The sequence below is a fragment of the Ixodes scapularis genome, unplaced genomic scaffold (genome assembly GCF_016920785.2).
Source record: "Ixodes scapularis isolate PalLabHiFi unplaced genomic scaffold, ASM1692078v2 PGA_scaffold6__148_contigs__length_123643588, whole genome shotgun sequence".
NCBI lineage: Eukaryota > Metazoa > Arthropoda > Arachnida > Ixodida > Ixodidae > Ixodes > Ixodes scapularis.
In genome coordinates, this window is record NW_024609881.1 from 42226206 (window position 1) to 42249050 (window position 22845).

At 42.3% G+C, this 22845-nt stretch overlaps 1 protein-coding gene across 1 annotated transcript in view; it reads left to right on the forward strand.

The window, feature by feature from the left end:
* Positions 1 to 22845, forward strand: part of LOC8037160 (MAM and LDL-receptor class A domain-containing protein 1-like) — a 233604-nt gene that overhangs the window by 106762 nt on the left and 103997 nt on the right. The window contains exons 29-35 of the mRNA XM_040210516.3: positions 1234 to 1330; positions 3744 to 3794; positions 10025 to 10117; positions 13338 to 13549; positions 14692 to 14782; positions 17852 to 18106; positions 22031 to 22156. Coding sequence (XP_040066450.1) covers positions 1234 to 1330; positions 3744 to 3794; positions 10025 to 10117; positions 13338 to 13549; positions 14692 to 14782; positions 17852 to 18106; positions 22031 to 22156 — 925 coding nt within the window. The remainder of the gene's footprint in view (positions 1 to 1233; positions 1331 to 3743; positions 3795 to 10024; positions 10118 to 13337; positions 13550 to 14691; positions 14783 to 17851; positions 18107 to 22030; positions 22157 to 22845) is intronic.

Below are 22845 nucleotides of genomic sequence, written 5' to 3' on the forward strand. Positions count from 1 at the left end.
GTATTCCAGGGGTTAAATCGCGTTACCCAAGAATGAACCAATGGATCTTACTTTCGTTTTGGTACCGGGGTGTTTTCCTGTATTAGGGCCGCGCGCATGTTTCCCGTAGATTTAGACATGCCATGGTCGTGTCCTTTTTTCTTTAATGTGAACCCCGACAAACCCTAATTTAGCGCAGAAAACAAAGATGCCATAGAAAAACAAAAAACACCCATACGCCACCAATATACTATATTTTCGCATAAAATAACCATTGATCCCCTAATTTCATATAATATAATATTGTATATTTCTCAATACAGAACGCACATATCAATTTTATGCATAGCCATGATTGTGTATCAACGTTTTCCTGTCGCATTGAACACTCATAAAATAGTTTTCTTACACGTGTCTTCAAAACGTTTTCAAATAGCAATATTTTTATTAAGAATACGCTGTGCACAGCAACGAAACAATTGGGTGTGCTGCAAATGTAAAATATGCGTATAAGAAAGGTGAGTGAGTGAAAACATGTTGGCTCTATTGTCTTAAACAACTTAAAGTTGTGAAGTCCGCTGATAAGGTATTAATTTTCATATTTGTTTTATCTGTTCCCTGTACAGTGTTATGGCATGTGGGTCGCATGGGTGCGCATGGTTTTTTTTAAAGCTCAGCTCTTAGGCGCACGTTTCCGGCGTGAGCGGCGTCGCCGTCGGCGTAACCGTTGGTTACGTGGCCCCTACCCCCTGAGGCCACGTAACCCTCGTGACGTCACGGATTTCACATGACCTCAGGGGGTCACGTGACCTCAGGGGGGTCGCATGACCTCAGGGGGGGGGGGGGGGGTCATGTGGCCCCGTGGCGGAGTAGCAGGCAGGATGACGAGGTGAAAAGGAGGGGTCTACCCTCCCCTCAGTACCCTGCAATCCTTCTCCAAGAGAGCTGCGCTCCAATTCGGCGTTAAGGGGAGTTATAAACGGCTTTCATTTTTCAGTCGAGCAGACACTAAAAAATACCGAATCCCTTTATTAGGTGTGCCTTCATCCGAAGAAAAAACAACTGACACTTTGTGTTCAACATGACGGTAACCCTAAGATTTTTAGAAAGAAAAGCGAGGTAAAGGGTGCACATGTGAAAAAAGTAGACTAAGAATGAACTGTAAATAAAGGAAAAAATATTAAAAGTACAGCGCCCTGTATGTAAACAGGAAACACTCGAACTTGCTACTCAGCCTTGGCTTTTTCTTTCCAGCTCGTCTTTGAGGCAGTCTCGCCCGCTTATTCTAGCAGAGAATCTGGTGTGATGGTGGACGATGTCGAGTTTTTCAATGGGGAATGCTCTCTTGAGGGTAAGTAACGCTAAAAACATCACCGCAAAAAATATGCACCTTCATTCTACGGATGAATCTGGGAGGTGTAGAACAATTTAGTGGAAACGTTTTCCACTAAATCAAACGGAATGTTAAGTCCGTTGGATTTAGGGTAGCGCTATCCTGCATTACACCTGTACGATACACATAGAGGTTGATGCGTTATTTGCACTACACATTTGCCTTCCAGCTTCTTGAAGCATTTTTAATGCACATTATTAAGCTAATTATGACAGATATCTGCCTATCTGTTATCTGGCCTCCTAATGGGCAGCAGGTATGCGCAGCAGACCATCTCAGCTCACTGCGCTTGCTCCCCATTGCGCCGCGAGTATGCGGAACGACAGTAAGCACTTTTTCACATTCGCATCCTCTTCGAAGGACCTGATGACTCTGACGTTGTCCAAGAAGTCGTCGAAAACGTCGTTTGTGACGTCGTCCCCTAGAACGTCATCCTCGAAGTCCTCCTAAACGTCGTCCTTAAGGTCGTCCTTAAAGTCGTCCTAGAAGTCATCCTTGAGATCATCCTAGAGGTCACTGGAGGTTGTCCTAAAGGTCAACTTCGGCGTGATCGTTGTGTTACACACGTACGATTATATTATAGCTGTACGCCTTTAGGACGTCGTTCCCGACGTACGCTTTGAGGTCTTCTTATTAGTCGTTTTAGAGGTCGTGCTTGAGGTCGCCCTAGAGGTCGTCTTAGAGGTGGTCCTAGATGTCGTCACGTCTGATGCACCAATGTACGTCGCGGCTTTTGTACCAATTTAGTATCCCCGACAAAATTGGCTGTGAGCAATGATAAACTATGTCGCATTCATAGATAATCACACCTCTGATTTTACGAATTTGCCTCGACCATCAGTGTGCTGCCCTGTAATTTTTTATATCACCATGTATTAAATATGTAAAACTAAAGAAGGGAAACCCTTATTATAAAACTTTGGCATCTGGCTAGGACCGCTAGCGCTACACCAGGGCAAACAATAAGCCGTCAACGGTGTGATGTTTATTTATGTGTGAACGAAGTGGGGGAGACAGTGATGATATAATTTTAAGATTTAAATTGAGGACACGAGAAAGAGAAAAAGAGTTGACAAAATTCGGCCAGAAGGAGGGATCGAGCCCGCAGCTTTCGCCCGTGCGGGGCGACACCTTAACCGATTAGACCATCTCGACCTCTGATTTCGGCGGACTCAATCTTTGACCAACTCTTTGTGTACTGCTATTTTCGAATTCACTTAACTGGGCAGACGACAGCCGTTGCTTATTTAAGGCCCATGATAGTTCCGAGTTGCGACATTGACGGAGCACGTCATTTCATCTTGCAAATGTCGCGAAGGGCGCGTCTACCAAGACATCTAGGGAACCACTCCTGCCCAAGGGACCAGGCTGCACCGCATACATAATGCGGGAGAGGGAAGATCGACAGGTGCAGCCGTAGTAATAATGTTAACGATGTGAGGAGAGGCTGAATATTATATTTTATGGATCAAAGTGAGGAAAAGAGAAATAGAAAAAGAGCCGGTAGGCAATTGAGTTTGTTGACACCAGTGACCGGAATTTTATAATCGGTTAAGGTGTCGCCCCGGATAGGCGAAGGTTGTGGGTTCGATCCCCACTCCTGGCCCAATTTCTCATTACCTCTCTTTCTGTTTCCTTTAATTTAATGCGTAAACTTCAAAAATCACTCTCCCCCCTTTGCTCACATTATTACTACGGCTGCAGGTATGAGTCTTCCCTTGCTCGCAGTTATTTTTGCAATGAAATAAAAACACTTTATTTTTATGGGGAGGAGGGGGGGGGGAGGTGCGGGGGCGCTGTATATTCGTATTTCATGTTGATCCGGAACATGGACCGTATTTTAGTATTAATGGTGATGATTTTCTCTTCACAAACCGTGACCTTGGACTTGTTTTGTTTTTAGTTTTCGGTGCCGGGATGTTTCTAAGTGTGTATTTTGGTTATTCGCATGTCCTCTGGAGGTTGCAGCATACCTCTAACGTGTTCTGGTTTCATCAAAATACACCTCTTTAAGCACCTTTTTTTTTGCTGCAACACAAAACAAAATAATAAAAGGCACCGGTTATGTGGGGAAAATGCCCCAATTAAAAACCGCCAAATGTGTAGACCAATATCTGTTCAGTAGAATACGTTGCTGGGCTAGTTGGTTCATCTTATTTTAACACATAATATAGTGCAAAAAAATAAAAGAACAAAAAATAAACAGGACAATCGCCTGCCCTGTTACATTCCTGTGATTTTTTTTTTGTATTTTTAAAGGATATATGTTTCTCTAAAGCTCAAGATTGTAGAAATTTTGATAAGGCATTTTAATATATATATTAGTATATAGAAAAAAGATCGGAGTTTGACGCTTTAATTGTGCTTTCAGATTACTGTTCCTTTGAGGAAGACGTCTGCATACCTTGGGTTGAAGTGACACGTAAGCTAAACATTCAAATTGTTTCAAAGCCATGCCGAAAATATGCAGCATTTATGTGCTCGTGCTAAATCTGCTAATATTTATAAGCATGACAATTGACCCCGTAAGTATGACGTAAAGGTTCAAACAAACCACTGCTAGGGGCGTGGACTTGATTCTGCTCAGAACGATCGATTGGTCCAAAATTGGACGTAAATTTTAAACGTCTAAATAGAATAAATAAACGAAGCCAAAATTTCAGACTTCCCGCGACAGAAGTTTGCCGACAATCGGCTGTTTCTGAAACATTTGCGACGTCAACTTCCGGCCCTGAAGACGTCTCTAGATGCGTGTTGCATCTAGCGACGTCTTCGCTTAACAAACCGGCCCTAGCAACGGTTGTTTGAAGGGGAGCGCCATGTTGTGATGTCATCGCTTAATGGGTCAATTGCTTATAGATATCACGCCGAGATTACCATAATATTTCGAGAGATATCCCTTCCTCCTACAAGCGAGATCAAATTGTGTGAAAATGAGGAGTGGGATAACTTTCAGTATGCAAACAAGAAACATTTTAAGAATGTTTCTTTTATATTCTCTGACATGCCAGCCTTGTTTTGTCATTGAGGGGCAATGGAACATAGAAAAGTGTCCCTCCCGATTTGCAACATTCACTTATATCCCGCTGTGGAAGAATAACACCAATTCTGCTGAGGTGTACAATGGGCGAGAACCCTCCAATTCGTAGATGTGGTCTATCTTTGGTTGTTTTAGAAAAAGTAGCAAATCGTGCCAAAATATAGGAGTGGTCTACCCATAGGGTGTAGGGTATTTCTCGGGATATTCAAATTCAAATTCGTTTATTTTTGCCACAAACGGTACATTTGTGACAGGGGCGCTGGAAAAAAAGCTGCAGGTCTGCAGCTTGACGAGTCCCAGCGCCCCAGAACAAGGTAAGAGCGGCACCGGCACATACAGTCAAAAAGAACGAATATGTGCACACATACATAGGCATACACATATACAGAGGAAAAACACGAGAAGAACAAAGAATTCAACTTCGCAATCAACAGTATACAAAAAAGTGGTGGTCACTTATTATAAAGCTTCTTGAATGGAACAATGACTAATGACTACGGTAGGTATAAAAATATTCCTTATACATTGAGATAAATATAAACTCGATGGAATATTTTCCGTCATACCTTTTTATAAAAGACGTAAATAAAGCAAAGGTGGATGACCACGATATATATTACAGTATTGAAGAATTTAATTTATTCATGTTTTGGTGTATGACTAAAGTACATGTGTGGCCGGCAACGTTAGGGGCTGAATTCTGGAACATTCCCCATATTATGCCATGCTGTTTCATAGGTCGTCTTGAGGAAGTCGAACGCAAGTTGGTGCTGCTACTATGAAGTGATAGTTCAGCCTTTACAGCTTTCCTGAGTCGTTATTCCGTGACCACAACATAACGTGGTTACCAGGATGTTTCAGCGGTGACCAAAAAACTGATGTACTAGAGTTCCGGGAAGTTTAGCGAAACGCCGAGTGGTTTGACGACGACAACCAAAGCCACCGAGGGGCTGAACAACGCAGGCGACGACGAAAAGCCACGGCCAAGATTGAACACGTGGAATATTTTGACTCGTCTCTGGGTTCCTGGTCTGCGTACGAAATGAGACTCACGTCGTTTCTGACGGTAAACCGGGTGCCGGATGCCGTCAGAAGCCTTCTTAAGCCTAATTGGACCTACGACATACAACCTACTCATGTCGTCGACAGCTCCCGCGTTACCTGCAACGAAGGCACTAGCGGAGCGGACACAGCTGCGACGAGACCACCTGAAACTGAAACCTTTAATCATCGCAGAGCGGGCAAGGTTTCACCGCCGCGGGAAATGAAGAGGAAGAGTATATCGCACAGGGGGGGGGGGGGGAGCGGGGGGTTCGTCACTGCACTACAAAAGCTCGCTGCGACTTATCAGTTTGGCGCTTTTTTGGACGAGTCATTGCGTAACCATTTTCTGTGTTGGTTGGGGCGTGTGGACATTCAGCGAGCACTCTTCTCGGAGTACCAGAATCTCGTGTGTCAGAAAGTAGCTGACCGAGCCAGAGCGTTGGACTCGATTATGAAAATTACCTCCGAGATGCGTGGTTCGGGTACCAGTGGCAGGCAGGGCGAGAGTTCCGGCGTCCAGAAGTTGCAAAGCCACAAAGACGGTCCCAAAACGCGATCGGATCAACCAAGCACATTGAGAGTGCTTTCCTTCAGAGTGAGGTGGTCTTTTCTCAGCGCAAAACAGTCGGGCATATTTAGCGAGTTTTTCGTTCACTGCGAGGAAAAGAAAAACCGCGAGGAAAGAAGAAACTGCTCAAGTAACTCTAAGTGGAAGAGTGAACAGGAAACGTTGCTCTCCAAAACATGACGGCAGCATCATATAAACGCCTCAAGGTGGACGTTCTAGTGCATAAGTCTTCGTCGACAATGGAACTTAAAAATCTGGCGGCGGTCTCTCTGACTTAAAAACTGCAGCACCGCGAGAAGTTCTCTCAAACAAATTTTAGGCAGACCTCACTTTGGTTGCGGACCTACACCAGGGAAACTGTAAAACCCTCAGAAGTTATCGACGTTGAGGTGTCGGATAACGAGTACACAAAGCTTCTGCCGTTTTATGCGCTAGACCAGTCCCGCCCACCCCTACTTTCGCGAGAGTGGCTGCAACAGCCACTCTCGCGGTTAGACTTGAAGCGAATGGCGGGTATCATTAATACAGAAGCTTTTCCAAGTTCGATATTTATCTTGACGTTACAGCGCAGAAGACGATGAGAAAACGAGAGAGACACAAAAGGACAAACACAAGCGCTGGTATCAACATGCTACACGGAGGCAAGCAGGGACGGTCAACATCCGATGTTGACAGATTACAAGACACTTTGCACAAGATTCAGGAAGTCATCACACACGAATTAGGAAATATTATTGGAAAATCAGAGATACGAATTTTGAAAGAAGAAAGGCAGCCTAAACTCCTGAAATCTACAAATGTTCCTTTTCCGTTACTGCAAGAAGTGGAGAAAGAACTAACAAAGCTCGAGGCCCTGGGCGTCATCACACGCAGAACTATGAGCGAGTTCGCAACTCCACTTGTTTCACTGCCCCAAAAAGGTGGCTTCATAAGGTTGTTTGGGGATTATAAAACCACGCTGAATCCTGTCTTAGATGTCGAGCGCTACCAGTCGCCAAGAGGGGAAGAACTTTTCTTGGCACTAGCTGGTGGACAGCGTTTTTACAAGATTGACCTCAGCAGAATTTATCAACGGGTTGTCATGAATGAAGATTCCCGTAAGCTCCTGACGATACGGTACACCGGAGTTTGGGACTAATGAACCATCTGTCATTTGGAATATCTGAGGCTCCTGTCATCTTTCAACGAGTTATGAACAACATGCTGAAAAGCATCTCTGGAGTGACTTGTTACCTGGACGATGACTCAGTCACTGTCAAGACTCACGAAAAGCATCTTCGAAGCTTGGAGGAGGTGTACAAGAGGGTTGCTGAGTGGGGTGTTCTCGTCAAGTGTGAGATATGTGTCTTCTTCGAAGACCAGCTCCAGTACTGGGGCGTGCGACAAGCCCTGAAGGGATTCACACATCTGACTAGGAGGTGGCTGCCATCGTGAGTGCACCAACGCCTGCGGACGGGCCATCAGCTGAAAACAATCCTGTGATCTGTGAACCACTACGGCAAGTTCGTTCCACAGCTTGCTAAAATAGTGGCACGCCCTCTACAGGCTACTTCGCGAAGATGTTCAGTGGCCTTGGGAACAGGAGTGTGACGAGGCATTCCAGAAAGTCAAGGAGCTTCTTAATTTTGGAGAATGTTTGCACACTATGACCCAAATGCACCATGGCAGCTCGCATGTGATGCATCACCCTGCGGCGTGGAGATGGTCTTGTCTCACATTGCGGAAGATGGAACTGCGTGACCCTCAGCATACGCATATTGTACCCTCACTCTAACAGAAAAAGGATACAGTTAAATGAAGAAGGAAGCCTTGGCTTTGCTCTTTGGAGTGAAGAATTTTCCTTTTACCTTTATGGTCCCAAGTTCTGTTTCGTGACAGACCACAAAGCGCTTCAAACCATCATTGCACTGAAGGCTGGAATTCCGGCTTGGGCAGCAGCCAGACTTCAAAGATGCGCAGTTAAACTGTCGGAATACAGCTAATGCTTGCAATTTAAACGTTTAACAGAAAATACAAAACCCGACTGTTATTCTAGACTACCGGTGAACACGCTAAAAGAGGAACCCGTGGAAGAGTAGACCTTTTGTTCGCTGCGTTTGCTCTCCTTGCCAGTACGCAGTTAAAAAATTGGAAGAGAGACTGTGCGGAACAATTTGCTCAGTCGAGAGTTAGATTATGTCCTGAAAGGCTGGCCATCTTACGTGTCATATTAATCGCTGAAGCCCTTTCTTCCGCGTAGCACTGACCTGTCAGCATATCAAGGCTTTCCTAAGGTTCGGATGAGATTCGTAGTGTCGAGAAAGTTCCGAAGTTTTCTGCTGGACGGGGTTTACGAAAGGAACATAGGTGTTGTACGTGTCACGAAACTAGCCAGGATTTACCTCTTATGGCCGGCGGTGGAGAGTGATTTTGACGCCCAGATAAAAGCATGTGAACAGTGTCAACAGCAGCATAATCTTGCCACTCGGGCACCGTCGCATTCTTTAATATGGCCTTCGCAGCCATGGCAGCGTGTCCGCATCGACTACGCAGGACCATTCGGAAGAAAATGCTTTTGGGTGTAGTGGACTCTCACTCCAAGTGGTTCGAGATTTTGGAAATGCAGTCGGCAACACCGTGCAGCATGATTAAAAAGATACAAGAGTTCTTTTTTTTTTTTTTTTTTTACGTTTTGGAAGTTTAGAGATATTTGTGTTCGAAAATGGCACCCAGTTCACGTCGCAACAACTCAAAGATTTTTTAAGAGTAGCGGAACGTGCCATATAGGGGGGGGGGGGGGGGGGGGCGTCTGACAACACCGTAATGCCAAAGCAGGGACGGGTTAGCAGAAAGACTGTGGGAACCCCCAAGGGTAGCTTTGAGCAAGAGAGTGGCCGTGAAGTCCATGAAACAAACTCAACAAGTTTCTACTAAGTTATTGTAACGTACGACATTCAACAACTGGATAGCCCCAGCTATTCTGCTGTTGGGGAGATACCTCCGTAAAAAGTTGGATGCTGTCAACCCGTCCGTGCAAGCTAACGTGGCCAGAGATCAGTCCCGTCAGATGAGACAAAGAAGGTTCCGCAGGAATTCTAGGTTGGCAATCAAGTTCGGATGTTTAATTGCCAAACGGGGAACAAGTGGTTGATGCCTACCACCTTCTTGAAGAGTGGACCCGTCTCCTACAAGCAGCCGGTTCAGTAGGACTGGCACTGTCGTTTGGAGCCGTCACCAAGACCACATTCGGCCCGATGCTGACCAAGACGCAGATACATCATTTCCTGTGCAGGAAGGCAGAGATGACGTTCCACCTCGACCTTCGTAGCTACCGAGCACATTTCATCACGGATCGAAATCAGGCACACTGGCTCCTACTAACATATAAGGGCAAGCAGCCGTGACACCAGCACGCCGGTGCCCAGCAGGGATGCAACTTCCTCTCGCGCGCTATTCGCCACAGATGTGAACTGAAACTCTGGGCGGGCATCACAAATAAGTGTGGGGGATATCTGTTGTTTGGCTCAAGTACATGTGTGTATGGTAACTTTGAAGGCTCAGTTCTTGAACGTTCGCCACGCTATGCCATGCTGCTCAATAGGTTGTCGCCAGCAAGTCGCACTCATGTTGGTGCTGGTATAAATTAATTATTCAGCTTTTACAGCCTTTGTGACTCGTTAATCTGGCACCTGAACACCTTTTGATAAAAGACGAAATAAGGTAAGGGTGGATACCTCGGTCTTTTTTACACTATTAAACAACTGTATTTATTTATATGTTTGTTTTATTTTCTTAAATAGTTAGATCACTTTATTCGTGATTTATATTTTTTGGTCGCCAAAGTCATGCAGACGTCCAAGCACGTAGCCTTGTTTTTCAAGATCGGCACTTGCTTGAAATATTTGGCGTAAATAAAACTATAAAGTTAAAGATCATCATTCGGTTAACGAAAAATACAGAGCTACGGCGATAAATGCAATTTTAGTCACCTTTAATTTTTTTTTTCCTATAATCTCCTCAGCCAATTCAACCCAAGGCAATCGCGGGTGGCAAGTGCAGCGTGCAGAAAATTTTGCCCAGCTCTCCAAAGACCACACATTGCAATCTGGGGACGGTGAGTTTTTTTCTGTTTCTTTAAAAATTACCCTCTAAGCACTGTTAAAAATTAAGGTTAAAGCGATCCTTCCTAGCGCGCGGGTATGGGGGCGCTAAAGAAGAAAACAAAGTTGAAGTAAATAGTTCACCAGAGGTGGGTCGTCTTGTTCCTCTCCCCTACGAGCCCTCTCAAGGCGCAATAAACATAACACAAAGCCAATTGCACTTTGATAAATGTATTGACTTACGTATTTCCCCAAAAATTGCACGAATTTTTTTTTGTATATATTTATTGGCACTGCACTTCTTGCACATACACATAGGAATCTACTTAACACGTCACTAGTAACGAGTTACTTTTACCTGGTCATTTTTTCGGTAACGTGTAACGTATTTGGTTACTTTTTAGAAAAGGAACGAGTAACGAATTTAGTTGCTTTTAACGCCAAGTAACGTCTAATGCGATTTCATTACTTTCGAGGAGTAACGTGTACAACAACGTTTAACCAGTATCGTTTTAATTCTGATCTGAGTATGCGTCTATTGCAACAAATGATGATGGACAAACCTTAAGAAAACTAAACCGTTTGAGAATGTAACAGGATTTATCGCTTAGAACGTGAGTTGAATTCTCCGGCTAGAAAGGTTCTTCACCCAGAGAACACAATAAGGTTTGTTGGCTGAACCTTCTAGAACCGTTTACAGACCGAATGTAAACCCGGAAGTTGCCAACGCAAGAAGACACACCATTCATTGCAAACTTCGAACTTCAGTAGCAGAGAGAACAAAAGAGAGAGGGAATGTCAGATTTACAGGCTCCTGAAGCACAACATTGCCGTTCATTTGAGAGCCTCAGTAGACCGACTCTTCATTGTCGCCGGAGATGTGTTCTCAGGGAAGCGTTGAAACAGAACTGATGAAAACTTTGAAAGGCAGCTACCGCTTTAGGGCAACAACTACTGAAACAAGAACATGTGTTTCTCGTCGTCAAAGTAACTAGCGTAGAAACTCGGTACTTTTGAGGTAAAGTAACACGTTCTTTCCGAAAATATGCAACGAGCAACATATGTAGTCACTTCCTAAGCGAGTAATGAGTGACGGTAGCCACGTACTCGGACCAAGGTGTACATTCCGCATATATTACAGTTACTCATCTATGAAATTTACGAGGAAATATATGGGAGTCGGTAGTTGCAGGAATACAAAACCTATAAAGACAACAAAACTTTCCGTTCACTTGATATTTGTTCTTAACTGGATCATTTTGGGATACAGTTCCATCAATTGAAACCTTACTTTGGAGCCATGGGGACGCATTGTAACCCTTCTTAACTTGTTTAAACTTGATTACTTTGTTGGCATCTTGTTAATACTGTCATCTTCAAGTCAACAAGTACATGAACTGTTTTATTAAAATAATATGAAATATATGCATATTTTTGTCGATGTGCATTTGCATAAATAGTAAACATGTGCATAAAACTACAAATGAATCAGTATAAATTCCGTAAATACAACTAAAATGTTAGGGGATCACATCAACTTCAATAAAACCTGATCAATCTCGATACTTGTATAATACGATTGCAATGTTAAGCTACTCATCACAGATTTCTGCCTATGCATGTCGCCTCTAATGTAGTAAATTTTTCGCTAAATTTAGGAAAAGATGGACTTCACGTGACTTATGCTCCTATTCGGGCTTCCCCGGGAAATGTTGCGGGAAATTAACCGATTCAGTTTCCCCACTAAGCTAAGCGGAAAATTTACGTCATGTGACCTATGAACCAATGCAGTTTTCCCGCTATGTTGAGCGGGGGATCGAACACCTGCCCCAGCGTGCAACGAGAAATCGAATTCATAGATATTAACCAAGTGGTTTTAAAAATTTTCCTCCACCATAAAAGTTTTAACTGCTTAACTATTTATTTGAATAGCGTGTTACTAATCAAAATATGAGGTTCAAAATCTTAGTGAAATTTATTAGTCACCAACTGTGTAAGAACCTGTTCGATTAGCTAGAAGAATAGCTTATACTTTCCCTGGTTCAGCTCGGCAATAAGAATTTCAAATACTGGTATACGTCCAATCATAGGGGTTCAGTTTAAATTTACTTTGCTGCAGAATGCCAAGGTATGAATGACGGTAAATAATGCACTTCCCTAACAACCACTACCGGCTAGCCTTAGTTCTTAAAGTTATATTTAGGTTGCGTTTTCCTCCAAATGTATTTGCATCCGACGCAAAGTTTAAGCTCTTCACCGTGTTGCAAATCTTGATCGCTAACCGATAAACAAGTACATTTTTTGCCAGGACAGTTTCACTATACCATAATATTAATAAAAGTTTTAAGTGAGGGAACCACATGTAAATTAGTTCACATACAACGTTCGTTCTTGTCGGTGGAGCGCTTGAAACATTGCGGCTAGGAATACTTTCTACGGCACGACTAGCAAGGGAGTTACGTTGTTTTTGTGACATAGTGAACGCTGTCGGTGTAACTCCCTTTCTTGTTTGCAATACACCAACAACAGGTCACAAACTTTTAAATGTGTCTGAATCACGCAGATAAAGTCGAAATATACAGAATGTACACCGTGTTTTGAGCTGCGCTAGATACTTATTTATGAGCTTTCTGATGTCGGGAGTAGCGCTCAATTACGATAAATTTAGGAGAAAACATTTACACCATAACTGCAGCGGAGGAACTAAATTTGTGTAATATTGTAGAAGAATTAAAGTTTCCCTGCCAAATTCAAAGTAACCTAACTCGTCAGAATTTTGTTTGTTACAGTTTCGATTTATACTCTTACTCTCCTTGTCACACTGCCGCGTTACACTTTTCCTGGACTTTCGTTTATATAACCCTCAGCGCATACACATCGGGCGTGATAAACACTAATTGATCAAGTATTTGGGAATAAATACTAGCCGACATTCACGTTACCCCACTCAAAGATGTGCGGCGCTTCGCAAACTTAGCGCCATGATAAAATGGTCTGTTTTTGTTCTGTTTTGTGCTGTTTCTGCGCCTACCGGTCGACCTGTGTGTTCACGTTTTTACTCTCCTATCATAACCCAGCCTGGGGAAGAAATTCTAGAAGTTGCAGGGGCCAGTTCAGCTATGAGCGACCGGAAATTATAAATATTTGGGTAACAGTGTGGCAGCGTTAAGTTTGAGGAAGACTGTGCCTTACTTTGTACTGTAACTGCTTATAGAAAATTGTTTTTCCCATCAGGCTACTACCTGCTGTTAAGAGGCACGGGCGGCACAACAAATTCGGCCGTTTTGAAGCTTCGAGAACCACGGTTCCGGTGCGCATCTTTCTGGTTTTTCATCTCCAAGAGCACCAGCGGGTGCACCATTTATGCCGGAGACAAGATCTTGCGCAACCCTACCAAGCGCTGGAGACTTTACTTCTTCAATTTGAGCTGGGGACTGAAGGATGGGGTAAGTGTGCCTCCAGGTTTGAAGCTGCACTTGCCCACCCCAAGAACCTCGCAGAGGATGGTACCGAGATTGCGTTGTATTGTACAGTCACTCGCCAAACGTACGCGCAACGCGCTAACAGTGTATTTTTTTTGTGTGTGAACGCTCTTCCGGCGGCAGCCGAGCAACTGCTTTGTGACGTCTTGCTCAACAAACTTTCCCAAAGAGCTACGTCAGCAGGCGGGCATTCAGCTCGCAACGGGATAGTGTCACAACGAGGAAACAAAGTCTGTGTGTTGTGTATAGACGTGGTGAACACTGTAGTAACAACCTACGCGTTTGGCTCTGAGGAAAGAAGCTGTAGCGAGAGAAATAAAAGACCCTTGAGAAACATACAATAATATTTAATGTAGTATAATAACATGTATATTGCCTGCCTACGTTAAATCATGTTCATGGGACAAATTATATAACAACTGTTTTTTTTTATTGAAGGGTTAGAATAAATTAAATTCGATAATACGAAAGTTTTAGGCAAAGAGGTCGGACAGAACAAATATCTTTCGACTTTCTACACTTTGAGCCGAAAGATGTTTGTCCTGCCCGTCTCCTTTGACTAACTCTTTCGTATTTTTTAATCATTTACCAACGCGCCCCAATCCAAGTTTTGTAAAATAAAACATAAACTAATTTCGAAAAACAAGTTTAATAGGTAAATAAAATCTCGAATGTATAGTATGTGATACAAAACACTACGGCATCTTCCTAACGGTGAGACATAAAGTTCAAGATATGTCCCGTTAATAGTAGAGTTTTCGCCTCGTCTGATCTTAACTTCGACTTCTTTTTTTAAACTACGGTAATTTTAAGAGGCAGTTGAATATGATGCTTATTTACTCTTAGGAATGCATGGTTGATTGTTTATGATTTTTTAAATTTTATAGCTATATAATTTATGTGTTTTTTATTTATTCAGCATGTTTTAGATTTTATTATTTTGTGCCCCCTTACAAATAGAGGAGACAATGAAATTCTTAGCATTTGCCTAGTATACATAAAACCGCCATCCTATCACGAGTTCAGCTCTAAGTTGGTACAAGATCTAAACTGTGTAGCGCTGTAAAAAGTCTAAAAATGTCTATTGCCAACTCTTCTGCCAACAGATGACGATACGTGCGTTCTGTGGAACTGACGAGACTGCTTTCGTCGCCATCGATGACATCGAGGTTGACCAGCGCGAGTGCAGTGAGCTTCGTGAGTCCAAACTTTGTTTAAACATGAGGGGTCGTGGGCATTATACGATGAAGGTTTCCCAAGTGCCGGGCGTTTGAGTAAAATTAGATTGTGTTTTGTCACCGAAGAAAGAAACTGCGTCTCACCGAACACCCATTCTCCTCCTGAATATATCACTATAGGCTGGCAGCGGAAGTCAAAGTTTTATAGCTTACGCTCTTTATAAATGTTATTGGTTGTGAACGTAAATATTTCAAAAGTTTTTAGTCATATTAAACGAAACTTTAAATAAAGGAATGTCAACCAACAGAAATCGAAAATACATGAGGATAAGTAACAAACTTGTTCCAGAAGCTCCTTCTGTTTTGTGTTGAAAATCTGTATACATTTAGTATATCTTTTAAATCAGAGATCCCAAATTTTGGAAACTGGATGCCAAAGTTATGAAAGTGTGGCATGTGGTCCATACCACTAGCGATGAATTCTGGCTGATACTCTGCGTTCAGCGACGCATAGTATGTTTTGTTAGTGATATAAATACCCGTCGTGCCATTTTTTATCAAATACTCAGTATGTATGCCTACTTTAAATTTAAACAGACAGTTTTGCAGTTCAGTGCAAGTTCAGCTTCACTGTTTTCTTGTGAATTTCTATAGCCCACTTGCACGTAATTGCATGTTTCTACTTTCCCGTAAGACAGGTTTGGTTCTACGTCCTTTCATAAAATATGCCGACTTTGTTTTTCTACTATTGACTTCTCAAAAAAAATTTCAGCGATATTTAAACATTTCCAACTCGCTGCATAGTCAGTGTTTTAGCGTAGCGTGAGCTCTAAGCAAAATCAGTTATAAATCTAGTGTAGGCGAGGAACATCAACGGATAGAAATGATAGAATTCGGCTATTTAATATTTCAAGGATGAACCTAGCAGAGAGCACGAGGATTTGTTTTTACTTTTTAAAGATCGTTGAAGTAGAGACTCTTGCACTAGAGACACTAAAAGAAAAAGTATGAAATACACGAATTCACTGCACTTAAACGGCGGCGTCAAAGCATAAGGAGGGTGTGTTTGACATATTTCTCGCGAGTGCACTAGATTGCATAAGTATATATCTACCCCTTGAATTGGTTTTCTCAGGAAATATGAACCATATATCTTAACACATAATTAAAGATAACGACGACTCGCTTGAGTGAAAACATAAGCGACGAGTCGTAGGGTGTATTATATTTCTAACTTGAGTATAAAACCTCTATGTGAGCGCTTTCATTCAAGCGCAAGAATCCGTTTTACTAATCGAAAATGTAGTTCACCGTGAATAAAGTAAAAACACAAAATAATGAAGGACAAAACTCCTTGTGGTACTGGCTGTGCATGAGTCGTTTTGAATTTTAATCGTATAAGCATAAATAGGTGGCGTATTTCTACCTTAGCCGTATAACTGTAAAGATCTACTCACGATAAATACGGAAGGTCTAGGATTAGAAAGAAAAATTTCATGGCCAGATCAATTTACCTTCCTCCCTTTCGATGCTTATTGAAATTGCATATCATGACGGCTTCAACTTTATTCGGATTGCGGATAACTATAAAAGACTTAAAGATAATTCCACTCTTTATGCCACTGATTTACACCTATTTAGGACTTGGTACATCACAAATGACAATATTTCCTAGTCCCACATAAGTTAATAGATCCAGATGGGCCTGTTTGAAGAATATTTATTGTATTATGTCTATATTTTAGTGTGAATTACTTGATTACTAAGGTAAACGGAACCTGGAGGTGTATACTGTAATATTTTCAACATACTACGCCGAAAAAATGGGAGGAAGAATGTAGATTTGGACAGGACACGGCGTGCGCCATTTCTTCTCGACCACTTTTACTTTGTCCGCGCGTGCTGACGCTGTACGTAAAAGATAAACGTTGCAGCTTAGGATGTACCGCTGTCCATACTCAAAGCCGTCCGAGCAAATGCAGTGTCGGGATTGTGTCACGTCGATACGCGACCCGCCTGTGGCCGCGACTCACCCAAAGATCTCGTGAGACTCACACGACATTGAACTGACTTTGATGGCGTCCTATGCGGTATGTCGTAAGATAAATTGAAGTACGTCCCAAGTGTTAGTCGTGAAGGTAAAACGAGGTGGTTCTGCATTTGAGGAAAACCACACAACTCGTCTTTATGTGCCCTCCAGGATCACGAATATTGAGATTAGTTTTCACTTTGGTGCACTGGGGCTGCAGAAAATCCTTTTCAAACTACCGTTGAAGCCACCCTTTTCCGTAGCGTGGCGTCATACCCAGAGTTTCCGGAATCTCCGCTCTCGTGCCCCTTCAGGGCCTATCAAAACTATGCACTGGTAGTCATGCTATTTTCAAAAAGGTTAATAAAAGACGCTACGACCGGTGCAAATGCCAGAGAATGTACCTGGGAAGCTAGCAATTGCACGCGCTGCCCCCACGACCGACTAGTGCTTGACGGCCGAAAGACCTGTGTAGGACGTATCGACTCGTCGGAAGTGTTTCTTGTTTTTTCGCGATTAGTTACATTGGCGATCAAAACGAGCGTGATGTTCAGATTCCCGGGATAAAAATAATCCGTAATTTAATTCTCTCATTTTTTTAAGAACCCCTTCAGCTTCGGTGTAATAAAAATTGTGTCTGTGTGCTATCTCCTTTGGGATTCTATCCTCTTGTTACACTGCGAGAATTTAAACATCTTCGTAAGGCTGCTCGGTGGCCCTGCACTCCTAGAAAACTGGAGTGTCAACTTCCGGACCAAGTCCCCGGAATAACAAATTTTTGCAATCTACACAAGGACATCGTTCACTCACCAGGCTGAAAGTAGACTATGCACGAATCAAAAATATAACAGTCTGTGGTATACCAGTCAGCATGACGTTCCGCGTGCTCAGTGCCACAGCGCAGATGGTTTTCTAGGTCTAAATGTAATTTCGAACTGGCCATTTGGCAAGCTCCCTCGGCAAGTAGCAGTGATGTGCGCTCTCAAGTGCTTTGGGAGGAAGTAGACATACTGGCCTTTTCGAAGAATGCAATAACATGAAAACCTCCATCACGTACAGATCTTCCGGCGACTGATGACTTCGTCTGTAAGACTAGCCCGGTAGAAAAGATCCCGGTGGACAAGGTTTGCGACTTTGTCAAAGACTGTTCCAACGGTGCTGACGAGCTGGACTGCGGAAACTGCGTTTTCGAGAATTCCACTTGCGGCTGGGATCTCGGAAGTGCAGAAAGCAGAGATCTGGCATCGTGGCAACGAAGGAGAGCGGGAGTCGTTCCTGGAGCTCCCAAACTGACTTATGACGGCGACACCAACGGTACGTACCACGATTCATTGCCCCCGTGCTATAGCTATTTTGTGTGTGTTTTTGAGTTTTGAGGATACGTTTGAGTTTTCAAAACAAAATAAGTGACGTTTGCGGTCACTTTTTTTTTACGCACAAGGTGTCTAAGGGCTAAAGTCTTCGAGGAAAATAGAACGTTACGTCAAGGAGAACCTTCACGCCACAAAAAACCGCCCGAAAAACCGTCACAAAAAACCGCCAGAAATAAAAAATTTAAAGTACATACGTCCCGTGAATTCCGGCTGCATGTTGTTGTCTGTCAGCAAAATGGACGCTCCGCTAAATTTAGGTGACGTTGTTTACGTGATATCATCATAATGCTACTTGTTACGTGCCACCGTGACTGACATTATGACGTCGCGTGAGGCAATGGCGTCACGGTATCGCGAGACACCGCGCCCGCATCACACCAACCCCCAAAAGATCAAAACACAAACTGCACATTTTCTGTCCCGCCACTTTATTCAAAAATAGAGCATACACTATTGAACCGATTAGCTTTCCTAGGATCCTCACGTCAATCTGAGGTTTGTTTCTGGCCGTTTATTTTCTTCGTGCAATTTTGCGAGGAAAATTAGGCCACATGAGTTGATGTCACGTGGCTTATGCATAACTTTATTTTTCCCGCTAAATTTAGCGGAAAAAATTACTTTTACATGACTTGATCTATGCTAAAATCCAGTTTTCCCGCTAGATGTAGCGGAAAAATTGACATCAAGTGACATCAACAGCAAGCCAGTTATCCCGCTATATTTAGCGGAGAAATGAACGTCACGCTACTTCCTGTCACGTGACCTCAACACCAATTTAGTTTCCCCACTGAGACGGGAATTATAAAAATAACGCATTATATTTAAAGCTAAGCAAACTGGTGGCTGGGATATCAATTTTAACGTGATTCAAGGGGATAAGTAACCATTTCGGCTCAGGTGATGTAGGCGTTGACTTCTACCCCCTCGACCTTCTGACCCTCAAGGAGTTGTTACGCTTCCAGAACACAACTCTGCGCAATAAAAAAAAGTCGATGTTGCAAACCTTGCTCAGCGAGAAAAAAATACCGCCATGAAAATTAGCTTTAGTTAAAATTTCCTGGCTAGCATGCTAGTTTTGATGTAGCGAGAAGGCACATGTAGGCATTCGATGCTAATTGATAGTCTCTTGACTCTACATGTTAGAAAAAAGTGGAATTATTGCCATACAATTTACAATACGAAGTAATAATATATTGAGAATTGAAAAGCGACAGTGCCACTCCTAGGAACGCTTTATTCGGCATATCTTTAGACTTCAAACATTTTTGTGTCACCCTATTTACGTTGTAGCACTAGTCAGTGTTCCAATTTTTAAATTTAATTAAAGACTACAACATGAAATCAAAACTGACTATGACACAATAAAGAATTTGATCATGTAGGTCGACGGCGACGACGATGACAACAATATTCCATGGAGAAGGGGAACAGAAGGAACAACTGACAAACACAAACCTTCAAACACAGCTAGGCGACTGTTGCATGACCGAAAAAGTCCGCGTGGTGCTGTTATCGTACCAGCGACCTCTCAGGTTTCAGTGGAGTGCTGTAGCAACCGCACCAGTCTAGCGCCAACAAGGGTGAACGAATGGCATCTTAAAGTTATGATTATAATGCAAATAAATGCAAAGTTGCAAGCGAGTTGGACAAGTTGGTAGAGCGCGCCTCTGGAAATAGAAAGGTCCCTGGTTCGATACCAAAACCAGGCGGATTTTTTTGTTCACGCACATGTCACCTGGTTGTTTGTGTTAATTGTGTTTGTCCTTTCTCCCGCTTGTTCCCCTTCTCCAGGGAATTTTTCGTCATTCTTGTCAAACTCGCTTGCTCATATGCATTTAATTACATTATAATTATGTAGGTACTCTATAAATTGCAGTATTTTAATTAATCTTTTTTCTAAATTTGTCTACACACATATTGACATCTGTAATGTTCATGTACTAGGTAGACAACACGCACACCAGTCATTGTTAGTTTAGTTGCATACAGGTGCGAGTAAATCAAAACTTGTTAAAATGATTTACTGAAGACAATGGTTGCTCTTGAAATCGGTTCAGTGCTTCAAAATAAATCAGGAGAAGAAATGACAAAGCCAAAAATACTGAAATAAGAAGGCTAACCAGGTCCCCAATTGTCGGCTTGTATTTTGTAATAAATGTGTTTTTACCACACGAGGTGAGGCATTTTTTTTTGTTCAATATCTAGCGGTCGTAAAAATCTGGTTTTGTGACATATATTTGTATTCCTTAATGAAGTAACTCATTTATTACATTCCCGACACTTATTAATATTTAAAGTATTTAAATATGGGCATTTAGTGCAATTCAGGCGCTCATTTCTCAAAGAACAGAAAGAGTACTGCACTTTGGCGTTACGCACACTACGAGCTTGTATGGTCTAATGAACTGCCTTTTGGCGAGTTGAAGCCTCTATACGCACTTCCAAAACAAACATAGAAATAAAAAAAAATAAAACTGCGGCATCGCTAAGTTCATTGGAGCGGTGAAGCAAATATCCTGCCAGCCGTCCACGGGAGAAGGTTTTACAAATGTGCGAATACGCGTCCCACTCCGGCGCTCTGATTCGCTCGCCGTGGCTGCGGCTTTAGTAAAGCTCCAGGTGAAGTAGCAGCGGAGTATGGTGACCTTATGTCATTTTGCGCAAAAATGTTTTGCTCGTGAGAACGCCGTAATCCGTATAATTCCTAATTACATATTAAATATGGATAGCTCACGGTAAACTTTGGTGCCCGATTCGAAATCACAAACACTCCTCGTATTATAAAAAAAAACAAAAAACAACATCACCTTTTGCGAAAATTCGTTCCACCTGTCCTCGACTTGTCTTCGCGGGTATGGAACCATCATACATCTGTAAATGCTGAAAAAGACGTCCAATTAAGTTCGTTACAATATTCACGAATTAAAGAGTGCGCGAAGATGGGCATGGCGATTCAGAAACAACAAACTCAACATATACTAATGTGTTATGCCACTATACGAGAAAGCTGAATGAGATCCCTTTTACAAGGCGCCATGAAACCAGTCTAAGGTTGTTCTGCTCATTACTTAACGGTGCTTTTAACATTGATTCTTCCACATATCTAACACCACGAACTGGTATGAGAGACTCGAAGCTTGAAGAATAGGGCGTTGGTTCTGTATCTCTCTCGCACTGACTGATTTTAAATAATATCTTTACACTAAAAATAGTATAATGGAAAAAGTATTTCTGAAGTATAGGATAATTTGTATTCAGTCGAGTTATGTTTGAAGACATTGTAAGGTTGTCCGTGAAACACTTGACTGAAGGTTTTATGGTATTATTGTTGTAGAATTTTGAAGCAACCATTGTGAACTTGTTTAAATTTTATTTTCCTTTATTTCAACTTCTTATGCTACAAAAAGTACGAACTCCTACAGCCACAACCCTCAAAATGAGGTAACCAGTAGTTATAAAGGCAGAAATAAAATAAACAGTGTAGCTTAATGTTTTCGAATATAAATTTGGCCTTGAAATAGACTCCGAGTTAATATTTGAGTACAAATTTGTATACCGTCATAATTTTATTGTGTAATTTTCTAGGCTCTGTTATGTTTAGTTCAAAAGTCAACTAAGATTTAAAGTTCTTTTCGATCGAAAAACCTACGTATGATTGTTGCGTATATAAATAGCTCTGAATGCATGATGCCGTGAGGGAAAGTGTAATTAGTTTTCGCACAAACGTGTAATATTTAACTATCGAGATTTTAATATAGTGAGTTTGAAATAGCTTCAGAAAAAAAAAATTTGAGCGGTGTGATTTATATTGAATCTGCCTTGTTTTCCATCAGTCTATGTTCTAATTGTTCGCCATTTTTTTCAGGTTTCTACATGATCCTTGCGTTAGAAAAAAAACCAACGAAAGTTCCTGTAAGAGCTGTTGCAACATCTCCCGTCATCCGAAACACAAACTTCCTTTGTTCGCTCACCTTCTGGTACAACTACGCAAGTGAGTGTAATACGTTTGTAAATAACCTATGTGTGTTAAGTAAAAACATATAAAATATCTTTACACAGGGGCTGTCTGGTACAATATCGGAGGGATGTCCTTTATTCACTGATACGAGGGCCACATGCTAACACATTTTAACTCATGTGAATGACTCTCTTCACGTCGACACGCTTAAATCTCCTAGCCGTACTCGCAAGAAATGACTACGGCCTATTTAACCCATGGAGGTAAAACGAAGGGAGGGCAATATACTGGCTGACGCCAGCGAAACGAGAAAATCCACAGTAAAGCCGAAAGTAGTCGTCGCGGTCAGCAAAGCACTTGTCTCACATTCTCGAGTTGGCGAGTTCAAATCCTGCCTGGGGACTGAAGTATTTATGTATGGTTACCAGTTGCGTAATGCTTTTCGGTGTTGTTACACCCGGTTCTTATAGCAGGCCTTTGCAGGAAAACGTTACTGAACGCCGTATAAATTACAGGAGGACACCTAAGACTGCTTACACGTGGAAATGCGAAAGCGTTATGGAACCCCAGGTGAAATGATAACAAGTAATATTTCTACTAGTATTAAAATTTCGGACGACTTATAGGACGAAGTCGAGGACGACGTCAAAAAGATTGACGCCAAGTATGGCGTCTAGGATGACGCCAGGCACGACCTCTCGGACAACGTTTAGGACGACATT